Source organism: Megalops cyprinoides, chromosome 9, assembly GCF_013368585.1.
Source record: "Megalops cyprinoides isolate fMegCyp1 chromosome 9, fMegCyp1.pri, whole genome shotgun sequence".
NCBI classification, from domain to species: Eukaryota; Metazoa; Chordata; class Actinopteri; order Elopiformes; family Megalopidae; genus Megalops; species Megalops cyprinoides.
This window is the reverse complement of record NC_050591.1, coordinates 21,383,182-21,398,523: the sequence shown is the minus strand read 5'-3', so window position 1 is coordinate 21,398,523 and position 15,342 is coordinate 21,383,182. Positions and strand designations below refer to the sequence as shown.

Below are 15,342 nucleotides of genomic sequence, written 5' to 3'. Positions count from 1 at the left end.
TGTCTCCTTCTTGCTCACTGTCACACGCTAATCGATCCACACACGGCTGTTCCTGCCTCCAGTACATGCCCAACTCCCTCCACACACCAAAATGAGCCCTGCTTAATGCAGCCTTTGTTTGGCTGGGCCCTTTGTACCTTCAAAAAACTCTCAGTACTGGACTTTTTCAGACCAGGCCTCTGAGATCTCTAATCAGATTTCCTACCTCAGTCTCTGCCACATTTTTATTGTGTTTTTACCATTTAACCATACCTGGAAGGCAAGGCATTGTGGTAGAAGTTTACACTGGTGTGGCAGTGAGTGGAATCGGAGTGCCTGGTATGAGCTGGTAGCACACCAACGTCGCAGGAGGTTGAGCCCCAGAGCTGTTTTGGACTGCTCTCTCAGTTGCCCTTTGCCCTTTGGTCGAACGTCTCGATGAGTCATTGTGTAACTGCTCAAACAAGGGAGGAGCTGATAGCAGGATCTGCTGAAACCCCCTGTGTGCTTTGCAGCTGAGTGCTCTGCAAAGGGTGCATTATGAGGGGCTGGAATTGGTGATATCTCAAGAATTTTCCTTAGACTAAATGCCACACTCAGCTAATGGTGGTACAGAACGGTTTCCCATGTCCGCTCTGACACACACATTGGATGCAAACTCACGCATGCACACACTCACTCCTTCCCTCTTTCTCTTCTTCACACGCATATATGCACCCACACACACAAACACACACGCACACACAGACATACTTTCCCTTATCTCATGGCTGGCACAAGTGTGTGAGAGCAGTGTGGGAAAGTGGTGCTGGGCACACCTGGTGCACGCAGATGTCTGGAGGCTCGGAGAATGCTCATTGGGATATTCGAGTAGTTGTGAGCATGCTCAGTGGGTAGGTGGCCAGAGGCATGTGAGTATGCTCGGTGGACAGATGGCTGAGGAGTTATGAGTGCACTCTGAAAAAATAAATTCACCCAGCTGTTCCTGCCTGTCCAAGCATTTGATGGGTATTTGATGCTCAAAAAAAGGACAGAACCAGAACAGAACTGGTAGAAACCAACTGGTACAGAACCAGAGGTTTTAATATCATTTCAGACCTCAGCAAATATCATAATCTTGACAATACATTGGCTGCACATATTGTTTGGGTTTTATGTGGGTGTATAGATGTTTCCTATGTGTGTGGTCTTTTCTTTGCAACTGCATTCTCTGGTTCATTCTTGGCCAATTTGTTAACATATCTGAGTTGAACTTAACTAACTTTAATGGTTCCCCTTAGTAACTGCAGGATCATCTCTCCCATCAGCCCTTCCCCTTGGTGGTACATATTTGTAATGACAGGATTGTCTCTCCCCCTCCCTTCCCCCTGGTGGTAGTTGTCTGTAATGACAAGATTGCCTCCCCCTACCCCCCAGCGTTAGATTTTTGTAATGAATGGATTACAAAAATCTCCCATGTCTCTCTCCCCAGCCCTTCCCCTTGGTCTCCTCATCCCGGTGGATGGTGAAAAGAGGAGAGCTAACGGCTTTTGTGGAGGAGAACGGCATCTTCCTGAAGCGCACCTCACGACAGCAGGTCTACTTCTTCCTCTTCAATGACGTCCTCATCGTCACCAGGAAGAAGAGGTGGGTCTATCGCATGGAGTCATTCCTGGTTCTAGTCTCAGCTCTTGGGAATCTGAGCTCATGAGCATTTTTTGTGACATTAGAGAGGAGAGACCCGGGGGGGGGGGGGTTCCATTGTTTGGGGAAACCACACCAGAGGGTTGTCGATTTGAATACTTGTGAGGTACTCTTTTACTTGAAAACTACTTCAGCTGCACAAGTAAAAGCTAACCTCATCAAATGGATCCTGTTGTGAATACAAGTATCTGCTAAGCTAACTAATGTGTTGTAATGACATCATAAAATGTAGTAGTTGCTCTTCAGGTGAAGATGCCAGAGGGTTATGCCCAAGTATGTCTTGTTTCATGGTTGCTGGTTTGTGAAGGAATGTATTCATCCGTGCTGGAGGGTGTGCTTGGCAGTTTCAATTTTCTCGGATTGTGTGTCTTCCTGTCGGCACACGTCTGTAATAAAAGTGTAAGCTGGGGGCGATGGAGTGCACATGGTTTTGCTTCCTCAAAGTGTGCGTCATGCAAGAAATTTCTCACGTTCACTTGTTTTTTTCACTTGTTGTTTGTTAAATTCTTTTTTCTTTGTAAAACGAGCTTGAAATGTGCCAAACTTTAGCTACTCATGTGAGAATTCACTACGTCATTTATTTGTTTGGCAGACAGGCTTATCTACCTGTTACTCATTTCCAGCATGATATTAGCTCAGGTCCAACTTACGTGTGATACCCTGCTCAGATATGCAGTAGTTGCTTGAAGGCTATATCCCTCATTAATTTGCTTCCATAGCTTCATAGTATCATGTGCAGAAGGATGAATATTAGAATAGCTCTTAGTTTGTCCTACACACTCACACATGGATTCTGAATGATGGACAGGCAGCATGCATGTGTGTGAGTCAGTGAGTTTTTTTCTATTGAACTTGTTTTTTTCTAATCTTTATTTTCTGTGGAAATGAATTTCATCTACGTGCTATGAAATAGCATGGCTTACTGGAAGAGATATGGTTTTAATTAACCCGAAACCGGTTTTTCATCTCTCCTTTTCTGAGACAGTTTTGAGAGCGCTGCCACTTGTCCCTTTCGATTTCCTGGAAAATTACTGACAATTTGGAGTCCCAGTTCCAGTGTGATTAGAAGCTCCAGGTTTTGAAGTCGAGACAGAGTTCAAATATTGATGCGTTCCCTCCTGCTCTGGCAGCGGAGGAGTGTCACGCTACTCCGAGTAGACTTTGAAGAAAATAAAAACACACGCTCTGCTCAGGCTGCTCTGAGTTTGGGACAGTTACGTAACTTCTGGTAATGACCAGCTGGCTGTTTTTCCTCTGCTTGCCTTTGGTGTTCAGCCCCATTCCGTTTTGCAAGATAAATTCTTCTTCTGAGATTTGAGTGCAGATCCCGTGAGACAGCCCTGCCTATGAGTGCTGAGCTCTCTGTATCCTGTGTTTCAGCAGGGCTGTTTATTTGAATGGAAAGATATCCCTGACTCCCACTTGGCCTGTGATTTTCCAGGACTGTTTGAACTCCCCTTGACGTTTTACTCTCCACTGATGTGAGACTTCTTCCGTGGCAGATAGTAAATACACACACTGAGCCGAAAAATTGTGAAGTAAGTGCCGTTAAGTGTGCTTTAAATATATTAAAGCAAACGAGGCATGTCAGCATTTGCAGTGTGAAAGGCAGGGCTTGGTGTGTGTGTGTGTGTGTGTGTATATGTATGTGTGTGTGTGTGTGTGTGTCAGAGAGAATTTAGAATTTGTCAGAATTTGTGGCTCAGCTGGATACTACCGGCCTCCCTCCTGTTGGGGTGGTGTGTTTTTACTTGGAACAGCTGGTCTGAGGGCACGCAGAGGATGTCGGGTTTGGTACTCCTGAAGAGATGGGCAGAAGAGGTGAAGGGGTTAAATCTCCATGGCTTGATTGTGTCTGTGCTGTGTCAGTGGTGATCGAAATGGTTTCTGTTCTGTTATCAGACAGGAGCCGGAGCAGGCAGCACCGAGTGTTTCTCATTCCAGGGAAGGTGTGTCCCAGCATGCGCTCCCATGCTGTGTCAAGGGGGTGTCTGAAATCTGGACTACCTCTCAGAGGACGCCAAAAATGTTGTTAGACTCCTGAAGGTACCAGATGCGTGCCCCCACAACACTCCCTCATAAGAAAGCAATAGATAGACGTTTTCCAGATTCTTTTACAGCCTGGAGGGAAACTGTTCACATGTACTGTAAATAAATGCTGAAAGATGCCACGGTCTTGTTACAGTGCTAGGTTTGGCAGGTGGGGTTTAAAATGAGGATGGAGCCAGGCTGGAAGATCCGGCTGCCCGCCTGCCTCTGTCTGTCTGTCCCTCTGGCATCAGCAGCAAAGCATGGCATGTTACAGATGGCTCTGACAGTCCAGGACAACATTCTGAGCGTTATTAAAGAGGTTTTAAGGCAGTCTGTCACTCCCCTTCTCTGCTGTGTGGGACTTGTTTTAATGTGTGAGCACTCATGTACACACAGTGTGCTGATGGATATTAACCAGCCCCCTCCTGTTTGGTCCCTCTGTGGCTCTTTAGTCCTGGCACACTTCCGCCTGGCATGATCACTGCTGGCCCTGCCTCACGAGGGAGCTTTATTTTATTCGGTTCTTTTTTACATTTTCCTGCAGCGGAATTGATTTAAATCACATTCCCGGCATTTCTGAAATTCTGGCCTGGGGGTCAGTTTGGGTGGAGCTGACCAGTATTTGCTTACCGAATGGGTAACAGTAGAACTGCAGTGATGTCGCAGTTAAGGTTAATGTGTCTGGAACAGGATGTACTATACAGCAGTAGTATGTACATCACCGCCTACAGGCTCCACCTGCACACCGAGGGACCGTACATGTTAATGAATCTGAAGAAGCATTTGTGTATGTGAATCACTGTCACTGCTCTGTGTGTGTGTGTGTGTGTGTGTGTGTGTGTGTGTGTGTGTGTGTGTGTGTGTGTGTCACTCCAGAACATCCCTGAGTGAACAGGAAAAGGGGAACGGGCAGTTGTTCTTGTGACCTCATTAAATATAGATCTCTCTTCTTAATACCTGAATGCTTTAACTGTCAAAAAGTAGCTTGTAGATTGATGTTGCTTTATTCAGGTCTTCAGGTGCCCAGGGCAGGTAGAGATTATCTAAATCCTCTCTTTTTGGACCCATCTCCATGGTGGTCCTTGCCTAGTTGTGGTGCTACAGAGGTGAAACCATTCATGAAACCTGTGTTAAAGATTGGGTCTGGGTCTTGGGTTCCCTGAGGGAGTGATGAACCATTTCCTTCTTTTAGTAAGCAGGTTATTTTGGTTAAGGGTTCAAGGTGCACAGAATCTAAAAGTGGAAAACTTTGTCTAGCGGGCTGTTAAGTAGGGAGCTGACAAAGTCTGTCCTCCTCAGACCAGCTGAGGTCATTGAAATCGAGTAGGTTTTCCTGTTCCCTGAAGTGAGGCCTCTAGAACTGTGAGTGGGGCTGGGCTTGTAGAAGTCCAGCCTGTTCTAATGAACTGCACAGTAGCACGTGTTAGCACCAGCAACCATAGCTCTATGCTGTATGAGCTTGGTGTTTGGTGGGGAGTTGTGCGTACGAGTGCCAGAAGGAACGCTTCTGCTTTGCCCCTTGCGTGAGATTAATCTAGCTTTCCTTCTGTATGAATGAGTTCCAGATGTTGTGCATGAGAAGGGTGGAGGGTCGGGGGCGCTGTCAGACAAACGAATGAATGAACTGATAACAGGACCCAGATGCTCAAAGGGACGTGTTAACCCACATCGAGGCCTAATGTGGGGTAGAGGCGTGCACGCCTTCACCCTGTGTTCCATCACCACACACTTACCACAGTATCACCCCCCCTCCCCCCAAATCCCTGGCCAGTGAGGACAGCTACACTGTGATCGATTACGCTCTGCGGGACCAGATCTGGGTGGGACCATGCCAGGCAGAGGACCTCAACCTCTCCCCAGTCAGGACCACGGCAGGCATGCTGACCTCGCGGCAGAGCATGGCCAGTCACCTGTTCCGCCTCAAGTTCCGCAGCAACTATTCGAGAGAGAAGGTGCCCATGATCCTCGGCGCAGAGCTTCTGTGAGTATTGTGCTCTCTCTCTCTCTCCCTCTCTCTCTCTCTCTCTCTTTCTCTCTCTCTCTCTCTCTCTCTCCCTACAATTCTCTTCTCTCACTGTCTATCTTTTTGTGTGTGTAGATGATTATATTATTGGTTTCATTGCTACAGATCTGCAGGAAATTCATCTCATGTCCTAATTATTTCATTCAATGGTCATTCAGATAAAACCAGACATGCAGGTTTATATAGAGTCAGAATCAGAGTAACTCCACTCATGACATTGTCCAGTTCAGTTGATTTACCTGTTGAATTAGCTATAGCGCTGGCCTTGTGCCCTGAGAGAGATGGCTAGAAGGAGGGAGGGAGATAGTGAGAAATGGAGAGAAGAGGAGAAGGCCAGACAGCTGAAGCACCCCTTTATGTGTCTCTTGACTGCTCAAGGTTTTTTTGTGATTATAAAAACAGCTGCATGGTTGTGACATTCTCCACCCCCCACCCCCGGCCGCCTCCAGATTATCCCGTCACCCCATGTCTACTGCTTCACTTTTGTCTCCTCTTTTATCCTTTTTTAGTTCTGGACATGGGATGAAAGGACCATTGTCCATTTTTGACAGTGTCAGGATGAGTGTTAAACTGGGAAATGACTTCATGAAGTGCTCAAAGTACCCATTTCCCGTTAGCAGGACGCTGGAGTCGTCAAAACACAGCTGTCTGGAACTGAACAAGAACTAGAGCCGCAGGACTACTGTGCCTGTGGAGGAATATGTGGGATGCGTTAGGGGTGGCCTTAAAGAGGTGTGTCTGGGATTGCACATAGGGGTGTGTTTGGAGTTGGTGTGTAGGGGTATATTGGGATGTAATGAACTGGCTGAAGGTATTCTGCACCACAGTCACTTTGTTCATCATCCGTTCTTTTCTGTGAGCGGTATTGTTTTTCATCTTTTAAGACATTTGTATGAGAATATTGACCTCATTTAAAAATACTGAGAATATAAGTAACATACATAAGTCAAATGAGTAGTTTTTTATATTACCATTTTCATCCTCTGTATCATTGCCATCTCAGATCTGAAGGGGCTAAAATGTGGAAGTCCAGACTAAAACAGCCCAATTTCTCTATATTCTTTCACTGACGTTGAACCTCATAAATCTCAGCGGCTCCATCTAACCATGGTGTAGCTGTAGTCTCACCCTAAGCCTTACTGCGCGGCTCAGTGACCCTTTTGATAACTGGAGATACTGCCTGAAACTTGGAAATCCCCGGTGTTCCTGAAAAGCTGTCTGTCCCGCTCATCTGAGTCAGCTCTGTGACATCATCAGGCGCCAACAATATAGGAAAATCTTCCAGTGTGTGTACGTGAGTGGGATTGGGACAGTTCTCAGGCTTGGTTCACCCCTGCGGCACATCGTTACCGTGGTTGCAAGGCAACGGCCTTTTGTCAGAACCCCCCATTCCCACAGTGCCACCCACTCCTCCCCCTCTGTGTCTGTCATCCCTGCCTGGGAACACTGCTGCATTGTGGGGGAGGGGTAAGAAGCAGGGAGAAGTGGTGCTGGCCAGGCTGGGTGAACAAGTTGTGTATGGTATTAATTCTAGGGTCATCTTACTCTGGTCGCTCATGAATGAGCAGAAGGGCCAGATTGTTGGAGCCCTATAATCATATGGCAGAGCGAGTGAGAGCATTTTGTCAGATTCCTGAGGGTTATATTGTGCCAGTCAGAACTCTGACTGCAGTGGACTCATGCTGTCTGTCTGTCTGGCATATGTTAGCTTCAGCAGGAGAGTCTTCGAGAGAGATGCAGTCTGTAAACATGGCCCAGAGTCCACTTGTGACTCAGGGCAGTGTTTATATGACTGATTTTCTTGATGGACATCTTGTCTTCAGAATGTACATTGCATATGGGACACAGCTAGTTACATATACATTTTATTGCCAGGGTTTTTTTTCCCTGACTTTTTCAATTGTACAGCACAGCAGAGCCAAAGATATTTTGTTTCCAACCTGGGATTTGAATGAACGGCTTACTGATCAGAAGCCTTAAGACTCTTTGAAAAGTTTACATGTTGTGGTGTGGAGCTGCAGGGGTCACGGCCATCTCCATGCCCTGCTGCAGTCCTGAAGGAGCTGGAGTGAGGAGGGGCAGGAGCGGAGCAGCTGAGCAGGGCAGCTGCAGCAGCATAGATCGCCGGGGTATGCTGACAGGAGCAAAGAGCAGCGGAGATTTGAGTCAAGCAGACGAAACGCCTTCAGGGCTCTCAAGCAGAGCCTTTCTGAGGAAAAGAGAATCAGAGGAAGGGGGATGTAGTGTGAGACAGAGATGGAGAGGGAAGGCGGAGAGAGAGAGGCAGCAGGGATGACGCAGTGTGTTGTTCAGATTCAGGAGCTTTGTTTACCATCTGGGAATGACATGCGGTTTTATATTGTGTTTTGTGCCCTTTTTTCCCCTCAGGGCTGGATAGGGCTGCATTGTTTTGGAGTGTTTTTCTGTAATCTTAGTGTCTGCCGTGCTGCATATTTTTGCTGTAATTTTCAGCCACCGAAGAGGCCAGACAGTCGCCTTTTTGCTCATTATGTGAGCTGGGATCAGCGAGGCCCTGAGCCTGAACCCTGTCAGCTACAGGGACTGGGAGCCAGTTAGGCACAGAGACTGTTGGACAGTTAAGTACAGAAACTGGTAGCCAGTTAGAGGCTGGGAGCCAGGTTAATACAAATACTGGAAGCCATTTAGGCAAAGAGACCAGGGAGTCAGTTAGGTAACAGAGGCTGATGGCCAGTTTAAATCAGAGCCTGGGGGCTAGTTAGGCATACAGTGCAAGCTCTATTTGATTCTAATCTACATTGGATTAATTAGAGATGAGCACAATTCACTGCCTGTAGACTAGCCTTTTAACTGTTTTTTTTTTAAAAAAGAGGGAGTGAGGATTTTTGCCAAAAGTAGTCATCAGCAGTTGAAAGCAGTGATCCTCTGGTGTCTGTGATGTCTCCACAGGTGCCTCTCAGTTCACTCTGCTGGTCACTACTAATGTGCTAATGTCAGTTATATCCTGCAAAGCTCTGTGCTATTCAAGCTAAATGCTGCGTGGTGAGCACCATTATGGTAATGCTGGGACCACCTACACACATTCTGCTCCTCAGTATGTTGATTATGATTGGTTGGTTGTTCTGTCCCCAAATGAACTGTACTTGCTAAATTATGACAGATTTCAGGATGTAACTCTTTAGAAATTTACTTATATGTCTTAGACTCAGCATACTAATTAAAAATGTTGTCTACTTCTCCAGCCAGCTTTCTTGTGCCTTTTTTAAGTGTCACATTATGTGAAGAAAGCAGGAATTTGTTTTTACACAGTATCATTTGTGTGGAATGTTTTAGAGAAAAGGCTAGCAAGTGTGATATCTTCTGTAATTGGAGGCATTTGTCAGTGACACCCTCACAACTTTAAACAAAACACCAGAAAGCTTTTGTGTGTGTACTTTTGTTTCAAATCCTTGATCATAACTGAGTGGTGCATTCGATGGCTCTGATTGCATGGGAAATTGAATTCCCATGTCACCCTGGTTCTTACTGCTGGTTTAAAGGGCGAGCTCACTGAGCGTGGGCATGGTTTGTGGGACCTGGACTGCCCTTGTGTACCCCTTCGGGACCTCAGTGTGAGAGCCTCCCGTTTTGCCAGCAGGGGCGGGGTGGAGACACTGGGAGTCACGCCAGTGTCCTACAGCCAGGCCACCTGATCAGGATGTGCAGACGGAGGGATTCCCCCCCCCCCCCAGTGCGATTCTGTGGGACACGGTCCTACACACTTTTCCATTTGATGGGATTCCTCCCACATGACTCTGCCCAGTCCAAGATTCAGACAGAGCGGGTGGGTCATTTATGGGAAATAAAAATTAAAGACAGTGATGATGGAACATGAGAAACTGTTGGTCATTTTAACCTTTTAACTTGATGTTCATATAAGGGAGGGGAAATGGCTTTCTTCCGGTTCTCACTGGCTGAAACTTTTTAGGAATTTCACCAAAATTGATTACTAGTCTGCTCTCAAAAATGAAAAATACATTTTTGTGTTACAAATATCCAAATGAGTGTCAGGGTCACTGGTGCAGAAGTCCAAGTTTATTTGTTTTAATTAGCCTTATTATTATGTATCCAGAAAGGAAACCGAGAACTCTGAAAGTGATGAGTTCAGTTTCAGAATTTTGTTATTTAATATCCTTACACTTTTGATGAATGTGATGGGATGTGTAATGACTACATTGAGTTAGAACCTCGGTTTAACATCACATCAGACAGATGGCACCTCCTACTGCACATTGCCACACGGTGCAAACTGAGAAATTTGGTTGGATAACCTTTGTCAGTGTGTCTGCGTGCGAGGGTGTGTGTGTGTGCAAATGAGTGTGTATGTGTATAAGTATGTTAGCGTGTGAATGAGTAAGTGAGCAAGCGGGCAAGCCAGAGCATGTGGGATCGCTCACAGTTTACTTAGAGCGAACATGTCCAGAATAAGCAGAGCTTCAGTTGCACTGGGATGGACTGGCTGCTGGCCTTTAGTCACGTGTATCTTACTTAAATGTCTTTCATTCTTATTTCAAAAGAATTTGTCACATTTGTTTTGTGAAAGCATAATGTAAATGGTAGAATTCAAATGAATGCATCTCTATGCTAACGCAGCACAACAGTCAGGAGTACCAGGTGACACATTACCGTGTAAGTGCAAGGATGATTTGTAATTACAGTGTCAGAATACCTCTCCTCCCTGCCTGAGGTTGCTATCGTCACACATTCTTTACTGTGGCACTCCATTCCAGAGATATGCTGCGTGCCAGAGAGTGCGTGAGCCTATGAGAAGGAGAAATTGTGCAGATTTGAACAGCAGGACACACCTGCTGTTTGGCACTCTTTTACTGTGTCTCTCTTTCTCACACATAGCAGCTGGCTCCATGTGTGCATGTACTGTACGTGTACACACACACACACATACACACACACACACACACACACACACACACACACACACACACACACACAGGCAGCCAGCCTTGGGGCTTTTAACCTGGGCCCTGCCTGCCATTCCACACATAACCATTAAACGTGAACACGTGTGTGCACGACTGTATAAATACACCAACCCCTCAGCCAGCATGTGGTATCACTGGAATGCTACCTTCCATGATCTTCGTGAGTCTAAGCTACAAGAATGAGTGGCTGTCATTCCCACGTCAGCACCCGCAGACAGCCGTGCACTGAAGTGTATGAGCCTTTGCTAGCTGAGTTCTTGCATCCTAATCTATCTTTTTGGGATTCAGTGAGTTAGGGAATGAGGGCCTGAATTAATGAGCTTCAGTTGAGGTCACTTTCTACCTTCTACACTAGAATAAATTGACTTTGGCAGGATTGTAAAATGATATTGTTTACTCTGTGCCACACAATGAATTTCAGTGATGTTATAAAGTGCCATTTTGTACTATTAACAGAATCAGTGTGCTCTAGGTGATGGTTACATTTAGACACCGTTAAAAGCTTGCTGCTCTAACCTCAGTGATAGAAGAAAGACCCCTTTCTTCCACACCACAGGCAAATGCTTCAATGCAAAAGTGTGCTGGACCTTGGCGAGGTTCTGAGTGGATTGTCTTTCCCCAGTACTTGCTACAACACTAAGAATCTGAAATAATGCAATTTTTGATTATTCAACAGTACGGAGCAATATAATGATGTTTGCATTTAGATAATCATCTTCATGTCTGTATTCATAGGGCGGAACTGCAAATGAGGCTGAGACCCTAGCAACTGAAAACTGTTTCAAATGTTTTTGATTCTGGTGTCTATACCTGATTCAGGAGTCTCTCCTGCTGTCAGGGAATCATTTCTGAAATATTTTCCGAAGGAGGACACACTGACCCTGTTTTCCTCCGTCTCTCTCTCTCTCTATTTATCCCACTCACTCCCTGTTTCTCTTTTTTGATCTTTGTCCGCCAGTTCTGTGTCTCTGTTTGAACATGAAGGTATTTCTGAACTGCGCTGGGCAGGAACAAAGAGGAATTCAGAGAAATGAACAGTGCAGCTTTCCCCCTCTCTTTCATGAGCGGGGTCAGGTTTCCTCTGGTAACCTTACCTGCTGTATCACCTGGGCACTGCGTGGCGAGAGAGAAACGGAGGCAATATTGTAGTCCGTCACAGAGAAAGAGAAGGGGAGAAAACACCTGTGAGAACACAGAGGTCTTCCTGTGTTGAAACCAGGCTCATATTTCTCTGCATTCTCATGGGCTGCCCACTGCTCTCACCCAGCGGAGAGGACGTCTCTCTCTCGTTTTTTCACTTTGATGAAAGGGAAAAGCTCTCTGTTGACTTTGTTCCAGTGGACAGTTTTAGGTTTTGCGGTCTGAGGTGGGAGGCAGGTTAATCAGTGCAGATACAGCCCTCAGGCCTTTACGCCACTGACATGGGTCTCTGCTCTCACCGACACAGGAATGAGCGAGCTCGCTGGATTAGTGCCCTGGGACAGAGCAACAGTGACAGGAAGAATGCAGACAGAACCAGTGAGTGTAACCCAGACACAGCGACACACCACCACCTGGTGGTGAAACAGTGCACCTACAGTGTCTCAACCCAACCTCTTGGCACACAAGGGTGGTAGTCCAACTCCAAATCTGTCTTGTTGAAAATTCATTCAGACTTATATGTCAGCACCCACATGGAGCTAAACTAGTCTGTTGAGTTAATTCTTGGACATCTGAAATAAATGTTAGATTTTGTGTGGAAATAAAATGTTTTTGAAGAAAAAAAATTGGAAATTTGAAACTTTGACCACCCTATCTCATGATCTATGCGCAGTGCTGTTAAGATTAAAATTTAACACATAAAACTTAAGGAGAAAAATTATAATAATTATAATTATTATAAATAATAATTATAAAATAATTAAAAATAATATAAAATATAATTATAATACATGCATTTTTTACATTTATTTTTGTTCCTGACTGGGATATAAATACATACAGAGGGCTCTGTGTATATTGTTTAACATCAAATGATATATGCATAGTTCATATTACAGAATTAAATATATAATACAGACAATACACCTCTGCATACCTCAAGTGATGCTGACAGATAATTATGAGAGTCATGTTTGCTGAACGTTCTTTTGCATTTCAGATGTGATGCAGGTGGAAATTACGAGGACATACACAGCCAAGCAGCCAGACGAGCTGTCACTTCAGGTGGCTGATGTAGTGCTGGTTTCACAAACTGTGGAAGATGGTAAATATTCTCTCACCCCCGATCTCTCTACCCCTCCGTGTTCACTTTTCAAGACTTTGCAATGCTCAATTAAAAAAAAAAAAAAAAAAAAAAAAAAATATATATATATATATATATATATATATATATATATATATATTTTTTTTTTTTTTTTTTACACATTGCGCATGTCTCTGTGCCAGAAGATGTCAAGCCAAGATCCAGAGTTCTTTGCTTCTCTCTGTGTACAGTTGTAAAGCATGTAGCACTACTACATTAGGACATGTATATCCAATTTGAACATTTGTTTTAAGGCCAAAGACAATTCATGTATGTTCATGCTCAAATCATTTTATAGCTTTTTTCAAAATGATAAAATGACAATGTAATGACAATTCAAGCATCTCTTTGATCACTCAGAGCTCAAAAACGTTGCCTTTTGAAGCTGTCCTATTTGGTGTATCTTTGGTGCAGACTTCATTCTGCAAAGAAACGCTGTCTGGTTTTCTGTTTTGTTCTGAGAAAGAGTTGAAAAATGTACCACTGAGTACCAGTGAAACGTCACTTTCAGTGAAGTGGTGCATCAGACAGTTTTCTTTGGAGGATGTCAGTCTAAAGGTGAGAGAGAAATCTGGGCTCCATCCACACTGACCACCTTTCATGTGGAAAAAGGGCACAGATACAAGAATAGACCATCAAAAGACACCTGTGAATCCTTTATCACACATTAAAAATACAGCACCTAGTTGAAAGCTGTCATCCTGCTTTGAACGAGAAGCTTTCTGTGCATAGTGAAGCTTTGTGTGAAGTTATTTTTAGTGAGAGAATATTAAAAAGAAAGTGGTCACTGCACTCAGATTGTTAGACAAGAAAATTGTACTTGAATGTTTGTGTGTGTGTGTGTGACAGGATTCTCACCAATTTTACATAATTTTTACTTTTGTCTGAGTCCCTTTTAGGATCATCTAATACTCAAAGATTCAATTTCATATTCATGATTTTCCTTTGAGGCAAAGTATTTGAGATCTTATCCTCTATGTCTGCTCTCTGTGAGATGTGGGTGTCTATCATGGTGGAGTGTGTCAGTGCATTTAGTATAATGTCACTGTGTCCAAGGTCCTTTGTGTCACTGTAGCGTGTGTTAACTGTATGTGTGTCACGGTTGAGTATGTTTGTGTACATCTGTTATGAGATGTAGCTGTACATTATATGAACGTCGCGATACAGCTGGTGTAGTATGATAGTGTGAATGTAATGATGAGCTCTGTGTGTGTATCTGCTTTTGCCTATTTGAGTGTGTGGTAGTGTGTGTGCGCTGTACTGCAGTGTTTACAGACTGTGGCTCGTGTCCCACAGGCTGGTATGAGGGCGAGCGTCTTCGAGATGGGGAACGAGGCTGGTTCTTGGCTGAGTGTGCCCAGAGGATCACCTGTCAAGCCACCATCGAGAGGAACATGCAGAGAATGGACCGCCTCCAGGGGCTGGAGACCAATGTGTGAGCTGAATCCACCCACAAACCACAGATAATCACTCCCACCAAGCACTCTCTCTGCTCAGACTCTCCTCCTTAGGCTTTTGAAGGATTGTACATAGCTCCTGCAACCAAGTCTTGAAGAACTTTCCACGTATCACAAATAGGGCCTGCAGGGTCATAATTCAAGACCTTGCTGTACTGACTACTGTGTGAAATGGGCAGATTCACTGAGATTTTTAAATTTCTTACAAAGGGACAAATGAAACAAATTCTTTTTTATAGCCTATATGATTTTCTTTGTACAAAAATATGGCTAATGTACATTTTTTTTTGTATGTTTGAGTATACTCATAATTTCTGAATGCAAGCTACCCTCAGGGGTCCAAACAGATGAAAAATTTAATGGTTGTATTAATATGTAATTGATGGTGAGAAGGCTGTATGATGACTGAAAAGGGCCAAAGAGTGAACTGATGTAATGTCAAACGTGGAAAATCTCTGTACCTCTAACAATGTACTAATGTATCATTAGAAATATTCTGACATTTTAGACAAACGAGAATGAAGAAATGGTATTTTTGTTATAAAACTGGAACACAGGGGTCCAACACAACTGTAAGAAATGACAAGCTGTCACAAGCTGTATAATTGATCTGAGCTATCGAAATCAAACTTCAGTAAAATTATAGTAGTATGCATACTCTGTCATGAAACTTTGTGTAACACAATGCAGAAGACTGATTATTCTCAATATTTCATCTAAAGTAATCTGCACTCAGGGAAAATGTATACAAACAATGATTGTAAATCACAATGTAAATATGTATCAGATAATGTATTTTTAAACAGACAATCGTGATCTATACAGTTTTTATCCCCAATACTGGTGAATAAAGATGATGGCATAGGTGTCTGTGATCATTGTTTTTCCACATGCACTTCGGCAGTACACTTAAATATATTGTTTACA

At 44.2% G+C, this 15,342-nt stretch overlaps 1 protein-coding gene across 1 annotated transcript in view; it reads left to right on the top strand.

The window, feature by feature from the left end:
- The window catches only part of LOC118782866 (rho guanine nucleotide exchange factor 26-like), a 35,269-nt gene extending 20,004 nt beyond the window's left edge, over positions 1–15,265 (top strand). The window contains exons 12-16 of the mRNA XM_036536475.1: positions 1,451–1,605; positions 5,465–5,674; positions 12,122–12,192; positions 12,815–12,919; positions 14,255–15,265. Of these exons, the coding sequence (XP_036392368.1) occupies positions 1,451–1,605; positions 5,465–5,674; positions 12,122–12,192; positions 12,815–12,919; positions 14,255–14,397 (684 nt within the window). The 3' untranslated portion in view covers positions 14,398–15,265. The remainder of the gene's footprint in view (positions 1–1,450; positions 1,606–5,464; positions 5,675–12,121; positions 12,193–12,814; positions 12,920–14,254) is intronic.
- The last annotated feature ends 77 nt before the right edge of the window (positions 15,266–15,342 follow it).